At 35.8% G+C, this 23,441-nt stretch overlaps 1 protein-coding gene across 4 annotated transcripts in view; it reads left to right on the plus strand.

Moving 5' to 3' along the window:
• tsnare1 (T-SNARE Domain Containing 1) overlaps nucleotides 1-23,441 on the plus strand; it is a 147,532-nt gene that overhangs the window by 13,053 nt on the left and 111,038 nt on the right. For all 4 annotated transcript variants that reach the window (XR_003441073.2, XM_027149940.2, XM_027149939.2 and 1 more), the window contains exon 2: nucleotides 12,080-12,212. Coding sequence is in view for 3 of the 4 variants with exons in the window: in XM_027149940.2 (XP_027005741.2) it covers nucleotides 12,128-12,212 (85 nt within the window). In the remaining variant the exon portion in view is untranslated. The remainder of the gene's footprint in view (nucleotides 1-12,079; nucleotides 12,213-23,441) is intronic.

Raw genomic sequence — 23,441 nt, forward strand, 5'->3', positions numbered from 1 at the left:
TGAAAAATGTATGCCTCTTGTATACTTTGGGATTATTGTTCTATTGTATTTTAAGTTGTCGCTGGTTTGCCTCAGATTGAAATAAGAGCCAGCATTTCTTCTCTATTTCCGTGCATCTCTAACCGCTTGGAAGCCATGTTGTAAATGGACTAAGATTAAATTATCACGTAACTTAAACATCTGGGAGGGTACCAAATGCAATCCAGTAGAAACATACTCCTCTTGTGGTGATTTTATCAGTGTCTGGCTTTAATGTGTAAAATAATCCAATCTGAATGAGATTAAGGGCTCATTCCTTGGCTTTTAATATGGAACCTTGTAATTTAAGAGAATGAACAAGTCCACATTGAATTACCATTAAGACACATCTTCGTAGAGTTTCACATGTTCTCCACATGTCCACAATGGTTTCCTCTGTGTTCTTCTGTTTCCTTCTACCTTATAACAGCCAGTCATAAGCTGAAATGGTTATGCTAAATAGGTCATAGGCATAGGTTTATGGTGTCCCATCCAGACTGTCTTCTTGCATTGTGCACATAATTCCCAGCTCTGTTTTCACAATGACCTGTCCAGAAAAGCACTTTTGCAGAAGATCAAGGAATAAATGAATGAATGAATGAATAAATGAATGAATGAAAGAAAGAATTAATTTATGAATGTAAATGCAATACAAACCAGATCTTCTTGTGACTTCAAATTATTGTCCATATTCAGAATAAAAAAAACGGTAGATTAGTCAATTTAGGTGTTCAATCATTCAGTAAATAAATAAAAAAAAATAATTAATTCCTCGGATTGGAATAAAATGTTCTACATCCTGAATCTGTAACATGTACTAGAACAACACACTTCAGACATACATGGTTATATAAAATAATCCATGTTGGTGTAGCTTCACATCATGTCATTACCAACCTGAAGTGGATTCTAAAGATAACCATGTTGTCTTCCTGTGCACTTTTCTTTACATGTTAATCTGTTAATACCACAGTCATTTGCCAATTATTGCAATGTTGGTTTTATTAATGATATATTGCACAGTTTAAAGGTTTATACAGTACTATATCACTGTAACTCACTGAACAGCCATTCCCTCACCAGCATCTCTCTCTCTCTCTCTCTCTCTCTCTCTCTCTCTCTCTCTCTCTCTCTCTCTCTCTCTCTCTCTCTGTCTCTCTCTCTAGCTCTTTCTCTTGTACTTGAGAAACTCCTGTCATAACTGTTAAATAAATGTCTCCTATCAATGATTACAGGTCGGTATTGTTAAACAACAACATGATTTTAAATTCCATTGCTATTACTCTTACTGTCAGCCATACAACCCCCTGAGAATAATCTATTACTATAGAAACAATGTATTGCAATAAGAGAACATTAATATTAAACCTTTCTTGTTAAGGCTGAAACTACCATTTAACATTGACTACTTCTGTCTGTATTAATAGAATTTCAAAATCTAAAACTGGGGTTAATCATTATGGATTTTTTTTAATAATGGAAATTTCTGAAGAAAATGACTCATCTATGTTTATTTGGATATATTTAATATGCATAATAATAACTATAGAATAATGCATATATTATAACCAAGCAGATTTGAGAGTTTAACCAAGCTGTGGTATAATTTATTTTAAGGAACACAAAATAATGCATTAATTAATGCCTTATAATTGTAGCTGATCCATTTACAAATTATAGTGCATGAAAAAGCCTTCGCCATTCGTAAGCAAGAAAGCCAAACAGTTTCCTAATGAAGGAGACACTACATTCTGTTCACCTGCTAATTATTTTCCAAATGGGATTAAATAGTGTGAATTTACACATTGGCTCTATTCAAACTCTGCATAAAAACTGTTGGAGCACACTGAAAATGAAAGCGAATAGACATAGCGTGTCACACATAGTGAGTCTAACTGGTGAAATATTTCACAAAGGTCTGTAATGATGCTACACTGGGCTTGAAAATATCACCATGGGTTATATATAATATTAATTAGACAGGTCGACTGATACATGAATGTCTAATGTCCACAACACCAGAGGACAAAGACACAGGCAGCTACAATTCCAGGCTAATCACTCTGCTGTATCATTCCCGTCTGGTTGCTCTAAGGAGTTTTGGCTGCTAAAATCAACGGGCATGTCCAATCCACTGGAGATGGCAAGGTTTATCTGGGTCGCTCTGACTGTGCTGGTGGTTGTGAAATCGTTATGGATCTTTATCATGCATGACAAGCTGTTTTTCAGGATGTGGCGTGGTTTACTTTAAAAAAATATCTCAAGAAAAATAATTCTCATACTTTTTGTTCTGATGGTTTAGGGAATAAACCAAGGGACTAAACCAAAAATATAGTACTTTCACTTATACTATACATGTTAACCTATTCAGTAGTGATCTATAAAAATCTGATTTATGAAATCTTAATGAAATCGTTTTTAATTAAATTACATCTATTATTGCAAGTGTATTTTTGACCCTAAGCACTGCAGTGACATTTTCTTTTTGGATTATTCCCTAGATGTGAGACTCCATGCATGTTAGCATACACATAGCGCTTGGGCTAAGTAACCATGGTGATGAGTATGTTGGGAAACAACTCCAGGAAGCAGTTGCTGGAGGGGGAACATATGTGGCAATTGGAGAGAACCAGAAGGCTGTAACTTGGATGTCCAGTAGGCCATCTGTCCTAAACCTTGACCGAAGCCAGGCAGCTCTGAGAGCTCTGAGAGCCCCCTCAAAGTCCAACACTAAAGCAGCTTGAAATCCCTAAAGGGAGAATTTCATAGCTATGCTCAGAACAGATGAGTGAGACTGGCTGCCACATGTGTGAATGTATACATATAGAAGTCATAAGTTCATGCACTCCTGTCTGTTAGAAACTGGCAGGTTTGTAAGAGAGAAAAATGACTGATTATCACGGTTTAATTAAAAGGTAGAAGACCAATCCAGAAGGTATTTTCTTGTCTAATTGCATAGTCATATATTTTCATTGACTTGATTTACTGTAATTATGCTGAAAATAATGCAAATAGCTGCTTGCTTGTTGCTTGGTGGCCAATCTTTGGTAGGCAGCTGAACTTCACTAACTGCCTTCTCCTGGTCAGAATTGCACTAGTTCTGGAGCCAGGAACAAAGTTGAAGAATGCACCAGAACTTCATACAGGTAGTGAATCAGAGAATTGAATCAGAGAACTTATGAGGCAGCAGCACTACCTGATTCACTACAATGCACCCTTTTATAATTTTGTTCATTTTAATATATTTCAGCAACTTTGTGTGCTCAGGGAGTTGTTTTACACATTTTAATCAATTTTATCCTATCATAAAATACATTAGCTTCTTAATAAAATGTGTCAGTACAAAGGTATGAGCTGGATAAAAATGACAGCTATGTTCTTTGGTCAAAAACTTTCCAAAGCATGTATACATTATGATAGTTGTGGGAATGCATAATCGGTTAGGCCCAAAACCAGTGGTACATTGCACAGAACAAGCCGAAGTAAATATCAGTAACTACAAATTCCAAATATTTTCCATCTGGCATGGATTGTTCTCTTTACTACTGTACATATGCATTATTCAAGTAAGCTGAACAGTACTGACAAGGTAATAATAATAAGCACAATTATTATATTACTTGCTATTTTGCTGATTTCTTGATGTCCACCTTCAATGAAGTAACTGTAACATAGTAGTGGAATTCATTTTGTTGGTTACGTATCAGACTATAGCGACTGATTCTATAATTTGTCGTTCAATTACATAGAAGTAGTAATATTTTTCACTGCCATGGTAATAAGTGGTAAGTCTATGATAGGTGTATGATTAAAGAGAGCAAAGGCTAAACCAACTTTCTTATTGTAATGACACATTCATAGATATACAAAATTGTTACAATTGTTACAAATCGTTATAGATAGATAGATAGATAGATAGATAGATAGATAGATAGATAGATAGATAGATAGATAGATAGATAGATAGATAGATAAACAGCTTTCTTCTTTTCATCCATCACTGAGAATTGAATTAAATGAGTGGCAGGTCACCTCTGTTCTTTCAAGTAAATGAAATTATCAAGGTCCTTTCTTCTGTGCCTGAGTGAAGGTTACTGTGCATTCTGAATTCTCCTCTCACCATGTGGACAGACTGTGTTTTAAATTTTATTGATGCTCATGTGGCTGACCGTCTGTCCAATCTATAAATCTGCTTCCCATTGACAGTGATGTCAAAATAAGAGCCCATTTTTCCCTCCTCCCAGGAGGTGTTTTAGCCTGAATCAGCTATGTAGTTAGTGTCTTGTCCTTATTCATCACTATGCCTTCAGGTGATTCCTATAAGGAAAAAAGCGCTATATTAATGTATACCACCTTCATCTGGCCCTGAAATCATCTGAACCTGGCTTCTGAACACACTGCTCAGCCTTTGTATGCCCATATGTTTTAGTCGAGCCATTTCATAAATTGAAATGGTGTACATGCATTAGCTATAATTGGGTGATTTTTGTACTTACCTTGGATTTACCTTGAATATCATAAGTGTAGCTGCTTACAGTTGGGACACTTTTGGCCAACAATATACTTACCAGTGCCATAGCTTGACCATATCTGGCACTCGATGATGCTCTGTACATGGGCATGTTATCATCTCTTAGCTGGGGTATATAGGGTGACCAGTTCAGTGTAACCTAATTCCCTCGTGTCTCCCTCACTGCACCTGTGTAAAGCACCCTTTAAACAGCAGTCTATAAATAGTCTGAAGTATTCACCTATCACACACACACACACACACACACACACACACACACACACACACACACACACACAATACTTCTGTTAAAACAGAATACTGCACTCAATAATCATGAATGCTGAAATTGCCTCTCATTGACGTTGTGAAAAAGTCTCTGGGAAGAATTGCGAATTGCTCGATACCTGTAAACTCTGACTTAATCTGGAAAGTTTAGCCACCCTAATTTTAACACTGCTTTCAGTGTTTTACACACTATACTTCTTCTGTGCCATTCAGGTTCAGCCACACTTAAGATTAACATAATTGTCACATTAAAACTACTACTTAATGTACTACTTAAACCCTTAAGTAAAGACTTAAACCCTTTTAATATGGTGCTTGTTTTTATTTAACCATCAACTCGGTAGTCATATTTAGCAAAGACAGCACATCAGAGCAACTACAACTTAATAAATACATTTAATCAAAATGTCTAACTCACAAACAGTCCACAATTACTGTGATAGTGCTGTACAGTCACACTAAATTGACTACTAAAGAACACATTATCCATTCTTTAGATTAAATAACACCTAATCATTAAGAAACATTCAGACACACAGCAGACCATCTCTTACTGAAGTCTGTTCGGTGCTGTGCATGAGACGTCTTTTCTTACACTCCAATTATTTTGAAAATTGTGCAGAGCTATCTTTAGTTCCTGCTCTGATAGGAATTCACTGCAACAAGAGAGAGTCCAAGATTGAGCATGAGATTATAGTTAGATCTGACTTCTTGTATTTTGTCATCATTACCAAGCCTGCTACACTGCTCGCTTGTTACTGTGCCATATTTGCAAAGTTTGTTGTTTACTGGGGAGTTGTGCATGTGCGTGTGCGAGCAAGCGTACGTGTGTGTGTGTGTGTGTGTGTGTGTGTGTGTGTGTGTGTGTGTGTGTGTGTTGTGTGTAGGTGCACTGTTGGGTATAGCTGCATGAACTGGCTACAACACTTGAAACAAAACCACATCTCAGTGTGTTCTCTGAATAATTATTGAGGGGTGACTCATAAATAGTGCCACTGCAGCCTGATTGTGTAAATGGAGCTTGTTAAGGCTTGAAGGAGCATTCATGAGCTCTCTAACCACTGTGCACGGACATTAAACTCAAACCTCTACTCTAACTTTTAATAAAGCCTTCTGTTGTAATTCACTATTTCTTTTAACAGTTGTGTGGTCATCGTGCAGGGTAAAGATTGACTTTATGGAGAATTAATCACTTTTTTTACCAGCTCATCACTAGAACCCAGGCTGTGGTGATGCTGTGGTTTAGAAAGATAATTGAGAGATTTATATCAATAATGAGTTTTTTAGATGACATGGCAGTTTCAGTTGGTAGTAAGTGTGTGTGTGTGTGTGTGTGTGTGTGTGTGTGTGTGTGTGTGTGTGTGTGTGTGTGTGTGTGTGTGTGTGTTACTCCTGCTGTCAAGAATCTGAGCAATGACTTCCTGAGAAGCAGTTTCAAAGAGTGAAATAGTGGGCAGTCATTCTGAAATATCACTAAAACACAAAGAATCACTCTTTGCTCAACATGGTCTCACACCGGGAAATTTGTAACAGTTCACACAAATAAGATTGCAAAAAATATTATGAAGGTCAATTTTGATTTCAGGAGAGTGGTTAGAGTTTAAAATAGAACAAAGTCCAACTGAAACACACACACACTTAAACACTGTTTCTTCTTTGCAAAAGCTATGAATTGTGTACCGTTTGAAAATTCCCTGGAAAACTCACTGCTGCTGCTATCCGATGGAAAATGGAGGAACCTGATTTCTACTTTTGCATGTTTTCTTTATTAAATATGCAAAAGTAGACATCAGGTTCCTCCATTTTCCATCGGATAGCAGCAGCAGTGAGTTTTCCCAGGAATAACCTCCTCCTGTATATCATATATGTATTATATATAAAGAGAAAATGCATGTTTATGAACAGGGGGGTTACAGGCTGCTGAGGTCAAGAAGGTGCAGGAGTTTAAATATTTAGGGTCAGCTGTCCAGTGTGACGAGATGTGTGGAAAAGAGGTGGGTTGGACTGGTGGAGAAAAGGGTCAGGAATGTTGTGTGACAGAATTAAAGGAACAGTGTACGAGACAGCAAGAATTAAAGGAACAGTGTACGAGACAGCAAGAATTAAAGGAACAGTGTACGAGACAGTAGCGAGGGTTCGAGACTGTAGCAGTGAGGAAAAGACATGAGGCAGAGATGGAGGTTGCAGAGATGAGGATGTTGAGGTTCTCTTTAGGAGTGACGAGGATGGACAGGATTAGGAACGAGCAGATCAGTGGGACAGCTCAGGTTGGCTGTTTTGGGGACAAAGTCAGAGAGGTTATATTGAGATGGTTTGGACACAGGTAAGAGGTCAAGAGAAGGCCAAAAAGGAGATATATGGATTTGTTAAATGAGGACATGAAGTTAATTGGTGCGAGAGTGGAGGATGCTGAGGATAGAGTTAGGTAGAAACAGATGATTCACTGTGGCGACCCCTAACGGGGAAAGTCGAAATATATTTATATATTTGTTTTTTTGCTGTTTTGGCCGTTTCTGTATTTAGAACTAGTTGGAGAGGGGTACACTCACACTACAGGATTAATTGATCAGAAAATTAAAACATGTATAAAAATATTAGAGTCAGAGACGTCACTCAGAAAGTGATAAAATAGTGTCACTGAACTGCTCACACATCACAAGCGGCCACAGAGCGCCAAGATGACCCTGTGACTGGAAACTCTTGCATGGTTCACTAGACTTTAGGGGAAATTTAACAACTGCAGACTAAAAAGTTTCTAAACTTCTAGACTTAGTGTGCTTTTCTGTGGAGTTGCAAAAAGACACATCTAATCAATTCATTATGCATAAAGATATGGTTTGATAAACCATGTCTTCATGGACCTAGCTTTGTGCACAGGGGCATTGTCATGCTGGTACAGGTTTGAACTCCTTTGTTCCAGTAAAAAGAGATGTTAATCTTACATCTTACACAGATCCTAGACAAAGCTTTCCACATGCTTCTGGCCGTATGGTCTATGTATTTACATACATATACGTTGAAAATAAAAAAAAAACATCAGGAGATCGCCATTTTGGTGGTGTTTGGTGAAATAAGATGTAAATATGAGAGTTTTGCTGATGGTGAGTCAGGCGTATATATTTATCACAGATATCCCTCATTACTGTCAGAGTACAGTAGTTTAAAAAAGTCATAATTCATTCTTGCTTTAATGTGCTCTGAAATTGGACCATCATTCAGTCATGTGAAAGTCTAGGCTGCACCATACTGTATGTACAAAAAAAGGCTACTGTTTTATTTACAGTGTAATAGCTGATATTGCATATTGATTTAGCAAGTTATATTTCAGCATACGAGTTTAGATATGATGTACTTGCCCATGCATATGAAGTGAAATCAAGGTGGCCATGACTTGCAGTTCTGCCAGTAAGCCTCAGCAATCATATAAGTCCAAGATGACACTTTTTGTGTTAGCTTGACACCTGTTCAGGTTACATTTGAATTTGAATTTTGAAACTGTTCACATTCAAAAATGATGTCAACATTAAAATAATTTGCATTAAAATGCTTTGCTGTAATAACAGAATTCACTGCTTTAATAACTGTTTACTGTAAACTATATGTACATGCTTACAGAAGTACATTTCCAGTGCAGTTGCATGTGTGTAGTAAGGAGCCATTGTGGTGGCTGCTGCTGCTGCTGCTGCTGCTGTTACTCTGGCAGTGTCTTTTGCTGCAGGTTCTTTCCACTCGGTGCCTGTGCTCCCTCATGCTGTGCTAAGCCTCTCTGTGGTGATAATGGGAGATGAGGGGACCAATTCAGAATGAGGGAAAGTGATGAGGCGTTCTGTCAGTCCCCTAAGGGCATTCACAATCCTGCCTGCCTTCTGATGGCTGTATTTAGCACTGCTATGCTTCCACAGGCCTGTCTGATCATACACACACTCTGCTCCCTGTCTCCTTTAACCAACACGCCCACTTCAAATACACCCAGACTTACCTGTTTAACTCAGCTGGGGTTATATACATTATATTACATAGAGGTCACATTCATTTTCCTTTCTGTACTTCTAATGCTTTATTTCAGCTTTCTGAGTCCTGGAATTACAAGAGGTATATTTTTCCATCTAAATAACTAAATGGTGGTGTTCCTCATTTTTCACACACATGAAATCAACTTGCATACTTAAAATATATCCAATCAAATCCATTTCAATTTATTTTAAAATTGGCAGTGATTGTTGACTACAAAATATTAAGAAAAAAAGACCCACTGTTGGACCCTTAAAAAAGATGTTTAAATGCTAAGCTAGATCCTGATTGGTTTCTGATTCTTGATTATGCGAAATTAAGTAACATTTTAGAAGCAATGCATTCGAAGCATAACCATATAAAACATATGAAATATGGAATATGATTTACTGTTAACAATCTATAATTGAGTCACATTTCTAAATATTACTGCTAGCATTGACGCTACTGCCATCTTCCTCACGAAGATGGATTCCTTATTAATCTGCAGTGTCTCTTGATGGAAATATGATTAATATTCCACACTTGATAATGTCCATCTTAGATAAATAACTGAACCCATCATTTCCAAAGTATAAAAAAGCACTTCATCTCATTCAATTTGACTTCTAATTAGCCTCATATAATGCTAATTTGCCATCATATTAAATGCCCAATATCAAATAGTTTGACCCTTCGCACACATTAATGCAGGATAGCAATTTAATGCTGTGTACATTTGAATCCATCCTCCTGATTAGCTGCAGAGTATATGTCAGGGCAAATCCAGGTTTGACAATAAATCATCATTTTCTGTTCAAACAATGTTTTCATTCGTACTGTCATTTTCAGTAACCATATTATCCTGGTTCGGATTGTGGTGGATCCAGAGCCTATCCCAGGATCATTGGTTGTAATTCACTCCAGATGGGGTGTCAACTCACCACACTGCACCATGGCACACACATTCACATAATCATTCAACACCTACATGCATTTTATCATCATCATTTCACCTACCTATGTTTTTGGACAGTGGGAGGAAACCAGAAAGAACCTATATGGGCACAGGGAGAACATGCAAAACACCATGCTGATGGAACTCAGGATCATATCAGTTACCCTGGAGCTGTGAGGCAAGATGCTGCCTGCTGTTCTGCTGTGCTGAGTGTCATTTAGACACTGTAACATTTTTATTGTTTTGGCTCCATGCTCCAGGCTTTGAATTTAAATCATGGCTATGGCATTGCAGTGTTTCAAAGCAGGTATAATCTAAAAATGCTAAACAAACAAACAAACAAACAAACAAAAATAAATAAATAAATAAAACTTGTAAAATGTAAGAATGTGGACTTTTCTTCTGTCTTTTTCACTAAACCTACTAGCTACCGATGCGGCTGTGACATTGACAGGCAGGTATATGTTAGTTCTATAGAGTGGATCTTGTTTACTGACGTTAATTATTCATTATTAGCCATATAAATGACTAAAAGACATTGACACATCAATTTCACTACAAGGGTACAAGCGTACCTTCCTCCTTCATCTCACACCCTGTGTGTGAGGCTCAGACAGATTTGTACAACAGGATCAGATGAAAGATCAGCTAATGAAGAGTGACACAATGATCAACCTTAGTTAATTGAACTGCTTACATTTAAAAATGACTGACCTGCCCATCACAGAGCTACTTTTCTGTTCGAACCTCCATGTCACTCTCTACAATATGTGTGTGACTTTGATTAGATAGAAAATTAGGGAAAAGCCCCAGAGTCTGATTCGGTAATGAATAGGCCATCATGCCCCTTTACACTACATAATATTAGGTGAAAAGTGACTTCTGCATTCAGTTCCTCTCATTCCATTTAAGAACTGAATGTGTTCAGTGCAGTGACATTTTCATAATGTCATGTGATTAGATTTCACTAATTTTCATTCTTGCAATAAGCAGATGACTGGCACAGCTTACACAGAGCATGCTTGAATTAGAAATGGGAACCTGGATGAAAATAGTGCTCAGAACGTAAACAGAAATATCACACACAACAAGAATAATATGTAGGAACAAAAATGAACTAAATTCATCCATAAACTTCTAGAACTTTAAATGGTTGGCTCTGAATCTCATATGGGTTCAGTGTTTTAAATGCTAATAAGAAGGCATATGCATATTTGTGTGTGTGAAAAGAGAAGGAGGGGTGATGCTGTTTGCATGTCTATGTGTAAGTGAGAGGGAGGAAGAAAGTGAGAGCGCTAGAAAGAAGAAGGCAACGAGGGCGAAGCTTGTAAAAGTGCTGCCAGTAGCTCACCAGCCAGGCTCAAAATCAAGAAGCACAGAAGTTGTTTCTTGGCTGACAAAAGTAATTAATCCTCCTACTCTGTAAAAATGAATTGGATTATTTGGCCGTGAGGCAGAACTAATCTCATGTACAGTGTCCTCTGTGGCAGAGACCTGACCCCCTGCGCTTCTCCCTTAGGGACTCTACCAACTGAGAGCTCTGTCACCACTTCTAAGTCTTTCTAATTCATTCGTTTTAGTCATTATATACAGTAATGTATTCATTTAAATAGGATTCTAAATCAGATTCTGATCCTAAACCTGAAAAATGCTTTTTTTTCTTATAGTGTATAAGAAAATAATACTGTACTGCCTTGTACTATTGATGTGGAATCTCACAGCGCAGTCAAGGCCACTGTATAAATGCTAGATGCTGACATTTTAAGGTGCGTATATGCCATGCTCATGGCTGATGAGTTCTCTGCACCATCGGAGTACTCTTGAGGTATTATTTTAACCATTTAACACTTACTGCATGCCTCTCACAGAATGCAAATGCGTAATCCAACCAGTACAAGAGGGTTGTTTAAAGCCATAATTACAGTCATCGTCTAACATAGGACCTAATTAAGGCTATCATGCTATTACACACTAATATGCGTAAAAGTGTTTATGGATGTATATGAATGTTGCATCACATACATCCCGCTCCTTTCACACTGTGTCATCTGTTCTGATACTGAATGCTGTTTGACATGCAGACCCAATTACACACACAAGTCTGCAGAGCCTCCTCATACCAAACAGCACATGGTTTACAGCTCTGATGCATCCGAACAGCCGTCCTTTGGCCTCTGTTTTTGACACTGTATTATGTATGTGTTTTTTTTTCACTGACATTTTGGAGCAATGATATAATACAGTAATGCGAATCTAATTCCATCCTTAAGAATAAGTATTGATCTCCAGTAACTGGATATTTTTGTTCCCTACAGATCACACAACTTGTTCTTGACTTCCAAGCACCAAAACAAAGCTCCACAATGTCATATGGATCCATTGATGGTGGTTCCTTTGGCAGCAGGAATCCATTTGGTGGTCCTACAAGGCAGGGCTACCAGCCAGTAGGTAAAGACCTGTTTACTTATAGACACTGTATAATCTACCCGCACTGTGACTTCAAGACAAGAGCTTAAACCACACTATTTATCATCATGGTTTGTTCACTGAAATACCATAAATCATTTGACAATGACAAAGAGGAAATCCCAACTTATTTGCAAAGCCATTGGATTCTCTGTTTTCTCCACATAAATCATTATGTAACAAATCAGCCATATGGCTTATTATAACAAAGGTCTACTTCAGCAGATTTAAATGTGCATAGTGATTATGTGACAGGTTAGACACTGGACACTACGTCTTTAAATGACTCTGCAGTAGTAGTCTGATGTCACAGCAGAAAATTAAGTGATTGTGCTGTAAAATCAGTCCATAAAAGTGAGCCTAAAAGTGCAAACTGATCACTGAGTCCAGAGCTGTATAATTAGTGATCACAGTGATTCTCTAAGTGGGGTCAGGAGCCTGGTCCTTAACCCTTAGGAGTCACTGGTGGCACAAGTGGGGTTACTTAGGTTTTATTTCAACTAATTAAAATACTCTGTCAATTATGGTTATACAGATAAAAACAGAGGCATAATACAAAACGTCTTGATGTCACAAACGTGAACTGAAACTCAACTTGTAATTGTAGCACAGACATGAGAAATATGTCTATAGAAACCTTGAATCAGGAGAGCTGCTATTTTCTTATTTTGTTGGAGATGACAACCCACCTTTAAGATGACACAGAATTAGAATGAATTTAAAAAAAGGGAAACAATCTGTTTAAGACATTTTTTTAAAGTCATCAAGTACGTACAGTGATCAAGACATACATACAGTGATCAAGGCTCAATGTCATCAATAAACATAGCAAAAACCAAAGACAAATATAAGTGTAAATGATCATAACATAAATAAGGGGGTCACGGTGGCTTAGTGGTTAGCACGTTCGCCTCACACCTCCAGGGTTGGGGTTTGATTCCCGCCTCCGCCTTGTTTGTGTGGAGATTGCATGTTCTACCCGTGCCTCGGGGGTTTCCTCCGGGTACTCCTGTTTCCTCCCCCGCTCCAAACACATGCATGGTAGGTTGATTGGCATCTCTGGAAAATTGTCCGTAGTGTGTGAGTGAATGAGAGAGTGTGTGTGCCCTGCGATGGGTTGGCACTCCGTCCAGGGTGTATCCTGCCTTGATGCCCGATGACGCCTGAGATGCCACAGGCTCCCCGTGACCCGAGAAGTTCGGATAAGCAGTAGAAAATGAATGAATGAATAACATAAATAACTCAAAAACAAGTAGGTCTATAAATAACGATATGTTGTACCTAATGTGTTTTGTTTGTGAATGATTTAGGAATAAGAAACTCTAAGGCTCTAATAAATAGCTGCAATGTCATAATACATGTCTGACTAACAAGGCAAATATTTGAAGAGTTGGATTGTGTTTATGAAATAAATGCTGCTAGGGGTCCATGATATTTATTTTACAGTTAAAAAAATCAACAATGTTGAAAAAAATTCAACAATGTTGAATATTGTATACCGAAATTATTACTCTGTACTTCAGGATTGCTTTTTATGAAAGGTAACTTAAAGTGAAAAAAGTGACGTGACATACAGCTAAGTACGGTGACCCATACTCAGAATTTGTTCTCTGCATTTAACCCATCCAAAGTGCACACACAGCAGTGAACACACACACCGTGAACACACACCCGGAGCAGTGGGCAGCCATTTATGCTGCGGCGCCCGGGGAGCAGTTGGGGGGTTTGGTGCCTTGCTCAAGGGCACCTCAGTCGTGGCCGGCGTGAGACTCGAACCCACAACCTTTGGGTTACGAATCAGACTCTCTAACCATTAGGCCACTAAACCAAAGAATTTTGACAAATTACAGCTTGAATGTTATATGTTTATATTTTACATAATGACAATGTACTGCAAGCAATAAAGCTGTCTTGTCTGCTGATATAATACACCCTTACCATTGTTAAATAAAAAATGCCTCCAATCACAAGCTGGATTGTAGCAGCTAATGTCTGTAGCAACATTTTGACTAAGGTGCCTTGAAAACATACTAAAAAGCCCCTTTTATGTTGTCATCTTATGTTTGAATTGGAAACACGTTTTTTCTTACTGATCTGAAATGTCTTAAGTGCTGTGTGATATAAAGGAAACGAAGCAATTTGGAAACAAATAAGTGAAAATTACAGGTAGTAAAAACCTTTAAAGAGCATTTATATCATTTATTATCACTGACTAAAATATAGAGAAATGTAAAAAGTCACACGATTAATGGACCAAATATGCTGTGATTTTATCTAGGACAATGACTCTATCTATCTATTGCAATAAGGTTTAAAAGTATGATGGAGCCTTTTAAAGTAACATTTCACAATGCAGACAAAAACACATTCACAGGAAGAAAAGGCTCTGATTGTAGAATGGTGTGATGCTGTGAAAAAAAGGTACAAAACCATCAGCAAGCCTTTTATAAAAAAAAAAAATGCTTAAGTCCTTCTTTAATATTGATTACCTAATGTTGCCTTCAAACTAGCAGTCAATCACAGCCTGTTATTATTAATGAATTACATAAAAATATTTCCAAGTGTAAATTTGAGAAAATATATATCAGGAAACATTTAAGGTGAGAGTAGCAAGCCATCTGCTGTGATGTAGTCTATAAACATTAATACTTTAAGACAAATTGCAGACTTCGATACGACATCTACCTTCAAGTTTCTTTATATGTTTTCTGTTTAATGAAGAGCCATCTTTCTGGCATAAGCACTATTTCTCCTCACTGAGTCATTGTCATATGAAACACTTGGCAGGAGAGCAAATTAACCTGACGTTCCTGCTTATGCTCATGAAGAAAGGGGTTTCTTCACTGTGCTCATAACATTAATCATTCCTTAAACAAACCTGATATTAAACAGCAGCCATTTCTAATGTAAATAATATTGAGAGGGTTTTTTTTCCCTATTATATTTAATAATCAGTTATATAAAGTCAGTTTAGTTTACACATTACAGTATATATTTTACTAAACCCTAATAAACCTCTGTACTACTCTATCTGAAAAATAAAGATAAATCTAAATAATCTCTTAATCTGATAAAAGCTTATTAAATTACACTCATCTTTCTGACACAGCCTCTTGCTTTCTCTGTTGTCATTTTAAATGAAAATAATTCTTCAACATTTTATAGAATTCTAACAGAAGTGATCATTATTGATACCCTTAGATTACACTGACTAAAAAAACAAATACTAAATGGGTGTAAATCCATCAAAGGTCCATTACTCTTTCATTCTTTATGTTCATATTGTTCCCAGAATTAATATAGTGAATTGGTATCAATTTACATTATGGATTAAAGCTTAAAGTACTGACTAATTACTCTAATGATGACATAGCATGGACATGTAGATGTGGATATCTCAGTGGTTCAATATAGTATTACAAATCATTCTGATTTTGTCAGCATAGCTATAATTTAATATTAGTTACACATTATAATACTTTAAACAACAATGATTAATTTTTTACTGACATGTAACTATTGATGACCTACTACTGGGTAACACTTAACAGTAAATTAGTAAGTACTTAAGCACAAATTGAGGAACCGTATTGTAAAATGTTACCTTTAAGTTCTTTAGTTTCCTTTTACTTGCGATCAGTTTATTACATTAAAAACTATTTCATAGAAGTGGAAACAGAGGCTTACTGGTTAGGGCTCTGGATTACTGTGACAGGTTGAGAGATTGAATCCTCGTACCACCCCATTTTCTACTGTTTGGTCCTTGAGCAAACATCTTAACCCTCATCTACTCAACTCAGCTGAAAGTCACCTTGGAAAATTCTGATTGCTTTAGAGTAAATGTGAATGAATCTTGTCTTGTAAGATGACTAACTGAATAATGAAACCAAGACTTGTAGAAGTCGAGAGAGAAACAGTAAGTAGCTCTTCAGTTCTTAGACCAGTTTATGTTTAAGTGTACACAGGTGGTGCAAGAGGAAAGACAAAAGCTTTGCTGTTTTCGAAAATAGAGGTGCATTTTTTGCATAGGTTGTTGAATTGGAAAAACGTTCACATGGTACCACAGTAGATAATGTCAAACTAAGCAAAATAAGACAAAGTCATATTAGTGTTGAAATATGCAGTGCAAATATTTGAAAGGGAGAGAGAGAGAGGCAGAGGGAGAGAGAGAGGGAGAGAGCGAGAGAGAGAGAGCGAGATTAGGGCTGAGTGTGAGGTTGCATTTGGAAGCTTCCCGTCTCAGAGGAGAGCCGAGTGAGTGCTGCTGCTCCAGTCATTAGAGACAGGTCTTTGATCACAGGCAGACCTGTGTTCGGAAGCCTGTCAGCTTTGCTGTGTATCAGCACTCAGGCGTCAGCTAAGCTGAAGCGGGGCTAAGGCGATGATCAAAGCTAAGGTTAAGTCTCTAATGGAGTTGTCAGTTGAGCTAATCTTTCTCCTCCTACCTGCTGCCAAACCTTTCAGCTTCTTCCAGCATATGTATTTTTTCCTCATTCACACTTTAGCTCACACTGTCCAAAGTTTTGTTGTTGTTGTTTTTGTTCCCTCTTTATCTAATAAACTCATTTTAAAGAGCATAGTTCACTTGATGCGATGCTTCAGGACAATGAAAGAACCCATATAGGATTGTCTGAGATGCAGTTGGAGCTATAGAACATTTTTACCAAACAATATAATGGGCAATGTTTTAAACATAGCAATTTTTTTTTTTTTTTTTTTTTTAAATTTGGAGCACCTTTTAAAACCACTTTACACCTGTCTGCATCAGCACTTGCATTCTGGCATGCTTTTGAGCTAGAAACACTTCATAACAAAATTCATGCTATGTTTTGCATATTATGTCCATCATCTAACAGAAGACAGGTGATATTTCAGACTGTAGCAACAGATCCAAAGTTTTAGGTGTCACCAAATCTTATTGCATTAATGTACTTTATGTAATCATATGGTAATGAATGTCTTATGATCGGTACTTGTATAGATTAGTATATTTATTAAACCTGAAATGAATGTTCATGTTGCACATTGTGGTAGCTGCATAATGTCTACTGTTGTGAGCACTTGCACTAGGCAATTCATAAGTGTGTCTTCAAAACTGTAGATAAAAATTCCCCATGTGCGATATTTCACACTGTTGATGTTTTGTAGCATCTTATTACAGTTTAATTTTTATCACCACAGTATAAAACATTGTTACAGTCTAGCAATTAAACACACAAATTGAAATCTTTGTGGAATTTCATAAGTGACCGTTCTCAGATCGTAATGGGACACTTAATGAGTGCTTTATTAAATATAGATGCACTCTGAAAGTAAAACCTAGAAGTCTATAGAGGATTCATATACAGTACTAGTATTTAATTTAGTTAGGCACTTTAGGCACAACATTCATTTTTACATTAAGATTTACATTTACGGATCTGTAGACATGCTGTTTTGCACTGTTTTTGCTCTTTACACATGCTGTATTGCACATCTCAGTCAATTGCTGTTTTGCACAATTCATTACAATACCTCATATAACCGCTGCTATTAAAATTAAGTGTTCATTCCAGTATTTTTTGCACATGTACTATAAAATATACAGTATGTACTCTGGTTGGCGCTGCTTTCTGTGTATATTCTTTTGTGTATTGTCTTTTGTGTATTGTGTTTGGTGTATTGTTTGCAACAGGTTGCACAAATGCACTTTGTGTTTCTAGGACTAACTTACTAAGTGTTAGTCTGTGTTTTGTGTTTGTTCTATGTAGCACCCTGGTCCTGGAGAAACGTTGTCTCATTTCACTGTGTACGGCATCAGTTATATACTGTATGGTTCTTGACTTGGATCTAAATTGTTTCAATTTAATGAAATATTCCAACAATTTCACTAACATTTTTCATTCACTTATTCCTAGGTTAGACTTGGTTAGATATAAAAAAATATAACTGAGGTATAGTAACATGGTTATCTGAGAGATCCAACTACTCTGAAGTTCATTTATGAGCTTTGCTGTAGGTACTTGCTCTTATGCAAGGTCAATGACAAGTTCCACAAGCAGCCACTCAAAAAAGCACAGTCTGCAGTGATACTATTATGAGCCTGCAAAAAGCAGAAAGAAAGTGATATCAGGTGTGTTGCTCTTAGCTTTACAGAGATATCAGCTTTATTTTCCCCTCTTTCACACTCACAGGCATATCTGCTAGACACCATTGTCCAGTATGCGTGCTACAGTATCTGTAGAGAAGCTTTTGTGTTTTTCCACAGATGTTGTGTTCATACAGAACACTTCATGGTGGATTAGTATTGCAGATCCAGCTCATATCATGTCTAAGGTTAATCATCATAACTCAAGGAACTTACTTGAACAGAGCTATACTTTTCACACATTTTATATCTAGAGTACGTCTTTGCATAGCATCGGTACTGTAGAAATTCTTCAACCAGAAAAGCAAAGACAAAAATAAAACTAACTTTCTATAACACTATATAATTATGGGCTGGAAAGGGCAACATTTGCATCAGATCTAGATTGCATTAGAGTCACTAATGCCACTTTGTACTTCATGTCATACATTAGGTAAAAAGAGTTCACTATAAAAGGAAAGTTATGGGGTTTTTTTGTTGCCATAATTAAACCCATGTTTGAGTAAGACTTACTGTTTCTAAGTATTCTATGATTACCTTTCAACATCTCGACTCACATTAATAATGCTTCAATAATGCTTCTTCTATTAAGATCTTTAGATTAGTAACATTTCTGCAAGTTCTGAAGAAATCTGGCCTGGTGTAGTCCAATAAAATGTGCAGTAAAATAAATACACTATTAAAACTATAAGCTGATTTATTACCATTTTTTCAGAAAAAAATGTCAAGCAGAAAAGCACATAATAGAAAACAGCTCATGATTTTTTTTTGTGTTTTGACAGAAAATTATAACATGGCCTTAAATGATATCCATTTGCCCTTCCATGTTTATGAATTTCTCATTACAGTAGATCATGTTGGTAAATGTGAACGGTGAAAGATAATGGCTCAGTGAGTAGTTAGTGAGATTAGGGGCAGCTTTAGCAGTTCATCGTCAATTTATCACTGACTGATACTAATTGCAATGATGTTTATTGAATTTATGCAGAAAGGTCTAATCATATTCAGTGTACTGTAATCAACAAGAAAGTTCATTTGCCCATATTAATAATATTTGTTAGTACACCTACAAGTGAAATCATGTGAGAGTAAAAAATAAAAATAAAAAAAATCAATAAAATAAAAATAATATTAAAAGCAAGAAACTATGTTTAAAATAAATAAATAAATAAATAAATAAATAAATAAATAAATAAATAAATAAATAATGTGTTTCCTTTTTAGAAATAGATCTAAAGTTCATAAAGAACTTCAAGAGCAAAATCAAACATTACCATCCAAAGAACCCTCAAAAAACCATTACAAATATTTACGTGCTGCATATTATGGTTAAAATATAAGTATCTTCCAAAAGCTTTCCTCTACTGTATATATACGGCATATATAAAGCACTCGATACCAAAGACAGATTCTTGTTCAGTTTAATGCCTCAGCAGTGGGTTAATAAGGGCACTACTCATTTTCACCACTGATTACAAATGATCGAGTGCAGTATTTTACTATACCTTCAAATAACTTTAAAATTTGCTTATTTACACTGTTGCTACAAGAGCAATACAAAGTTTTAGCTTGCCCTTAACTCCTCAGTGTAAAGGTGTGAGTATGTGGAGTAGAACTAATGGGGTTAATATCAGATACTGTATCTTGTTGTTATACTGTTCAATTGCATACTAAAATACTCTTATATTCTATATAACTATTATATTCTATATATGTCTTTGTAAACAGTATATATTGAATTTCATTCGTGTATACTGGCATTTAAACATTTACAGTATTTGGCATACAAATTTGTCCACAGCAATTTTCATTTATTCTTTTTATTTTATTTTAATTCATTTTGGAAAAAATTGCATTGATCAATGCAAAAAAAACAAACAAACAAACAAACAAAAAAAAAAACCAAATAAATCTTTGCAAAGCACAGAGACACATATTAGACAACTCCAATATATTTCTCATTCATATTTATCCCCTCCAATTCACACATAAGGGTTAAATGAGCAGTTAATATGAGCAGTTATTTATGTTCATTTTTTTCATAATCCAAATCATTTAATTTGAATGCATTATAGAATTCAATATTAGTTTATTATTCCGTACTATTAGAATTGTATTAAAAATTCATTTATTCTGCATACATTTGATATTTCGAATAAAAAAATAAAACCAATGAGGTGAATAATTTCTGGAGGCTTTGTAAAAGTTTAATCAAAAGAAAACATGCTTTCCACATAACCAAATGCTTTTAAAAATGGCTTTCGGTCAGTTTTCATAAAATGGCTGTGCATAATTATCCAGAATATGATACATATTCCCCTCACCTTGAGGATTTCAGGAGAACATGTGCAAAAGACTTACTCATGTTTATCAAATAATTCTCCATTAACTTAATTTTCCTACATTATTTATAAAAGAATACATTTACAGTAATTGACTAACATTCAAAAATTGCAATTATTTCTTTTTTTGTATTTTACTTGTTTTATTGGATGTTTGCATGCATTTATTGAACTAATTTACAAATCACGTGATAAAATAATATTAAAACAACATTTTTTCCCTCAAACACTAAGGCTTATATTTAGCTATATAGCAGTTAGCGTCGCTGTTATTCATCCACTGCTCACTCATTCTATCCATCTACACCACACATAAACTCACAGTACAAATCTCTTATTATTAATCGCTCTAATGAATAACAGCGGCCCTGTTTAATTCAAGAAACAAGTATTTAAGATGTAGATGGATCATCATACTATGATCATTATTCACAAAATGCAAGGCAAAATACAGAACCCACGTGGGAAATCTTGAGCAGAGCTTTACTGCTTCCATAGGAATTAGGACTAAGGTAATTAGAAGACTAATGTAATGCATTTCCTTCTTAATTATCATGAAGTGTAGCCAACTCTGTAAAAGCAGAACACTTTGGTGATCTGGACTCTAGGAAGGGTTAAAAGGCCATTCAAAGCCTTGTAGGATAATTTTAAGAAAGAAATTAAGAACATTCAGGATGTTGCAGGAATTACAGGCTTACAGCAACACATTACATGTGAAATTCAAGTGTAAAACTCAGCTACATTAAACATCCTAAAAATTAATCTATAATTAAAAATAAATGCAAGGCCCTAAATAATAATAATAATAATAATAATAATAATAATAATAATAATAATAATAATAATAAGAATAATAATAATAATAATAATAGCAGTATTTACAATTGGCACATGCCCCTCTGCATCCCATCTTGATTTTATTTGATGCTGCTTATTATCTGTTGCTCTACTGCCAATGGGTTAATGGTAAATTTGTTATTTTAGGTAATTTTGTAGGTGATTGTAATTATAACAAATGAATATGTTGGCCTTCATGCAACATTCTACCATTATGGATACTAAACATGCCACATTTTGATATCTTGTATATGGTATCATGTGCTACTTAAAGATGTAATAGTTAACATGTAATGTAATAGACATCATGTCAGATTATTTTAGACAGAAAATAGCTGACATGGTAATGACTTGGATAAGGGCATTATGCAAAGGCACATATGTAGCAGCTGTGTGTGTATATATATATATATATATATATATATATATATATATATATATATATATATATATATATATATATATATATATAGATATATATATATATATATATCCAGCCAGCAGTCATCTGCTAAACTCAACTTTTCTGCTCAACTCAACTCAACTTCTGAGGATGAGGTTAATGCCCTGAATGGTATTTAACTCTAATATTCAGATGCTCTAAAAGACATTTAATAATTCATTTATATATAATTATATGTATTAATCCCTTAATAATCTAGTGTACATCAAACAATATAGACAACCCCTGGGCTGTGAGGCAAACATGCTAAACCAATACAATAATACATCACTACTTATCCTAGCAAACCGACTGTAATAAACCTTTACATCGACCAGAACACATGTCAATAAACAATCCAGTGGACATGCTAGATGAACAATAAATTTCTCAGAGTCAATATGTTAAAATAAAGAAAGAAAGAAAGAAAGAAAGAAAGAAAGAAAGAAAGAAAGAAAGAAAGAAAGAAAGAAAGAAAGAAAGAAAGAGAAATTAATTAAATCAGTAAGCAAGCAAAAGTAAATGTATCAAAATCAAATCCTTATAAATGCACCAGATCCATATGTTATAGCAAAACAGTATTTAATTAATTATGCGGTTAAGTCCATTAGAATTCCCAGTAAACACGTTACATGCACACAGCAAGTATGAATTATTTCCTGAGCAGCTCTCCATACGTGGGTGTGTGTGCATGTTTGTGTGCAGATGTGTAGACTGTGCCACATGGCAGTACAGTCAGATGAAGCCTCTATTTTTGTCACATATAAATTACAGTACAATGATTTTTTTTCTTTGCAAATCCCAGCTTAGGAAGTTGGAGTTAGAACACAGGGTCAGACTCATCCAGAATGAACTGAACCCTGACATTCCAATCAACAACCCAGATATAAGTGGGCCATCACCACCCCTTTGTACAGTTCTATGTACACAAAAAAACAAAAAGAGGCAGAAATTTTATTTTGAAAGCAGAACACAGTGAAGGGTGATGTGAGTGAGTAAAGGTTAGGATAGCGAATACAGTGAGACGTAGTGCAGTTACTATCTCACATTCACAGTTGTTAGTGGGAGTTTGCATCTTACCACCTTTCGACAGTTCACTGGCCCTTGGGGGAATATGGAAGGATATGAAGGCCGAAGTTTAGCAATAGTGTAAATTGCTTTGGAGAGCTTTCTAAGACTAGTCTTTTTTTTTCTACAGCAAGTGGAATTTTTATTTCCTTGCTTCAGCACTACTGGCTGTGAGGGATCTCTGTAATCAGTGGGCTCCAGCCGTGAGAAATTCAACCTAGCCCTACCTCAATCATATCTGTTTCTGTTTTTGGGTGTCGCTGCTGTCACTGACATGTGCAGTCTCATTTGTTTAAATACCAGCATGAAGGATTTTCTGAAGCCACAGTTACACAGACACAAGTGGATAAAGATAATACTAACCGTAATTTCCAACTATAACCAAAAATTTCTCT

The sequence above is a fragment of the Tachysurus fulvidraco genome, chromosome 3 (assembly GCF_022655615.1).
Source record: "Tachysurus fulvidraco isolate hzauxx_2018 chromosome 3, HZAU_PFXX_2.0, whole genome shotgun sequence".
Lineage (NCBI taxonomy): Eukaryota > Metazoa > Chordata > Actinopteri > Siluriformes > Bagridae > Tachysurus > Tachysurus fulvidraco.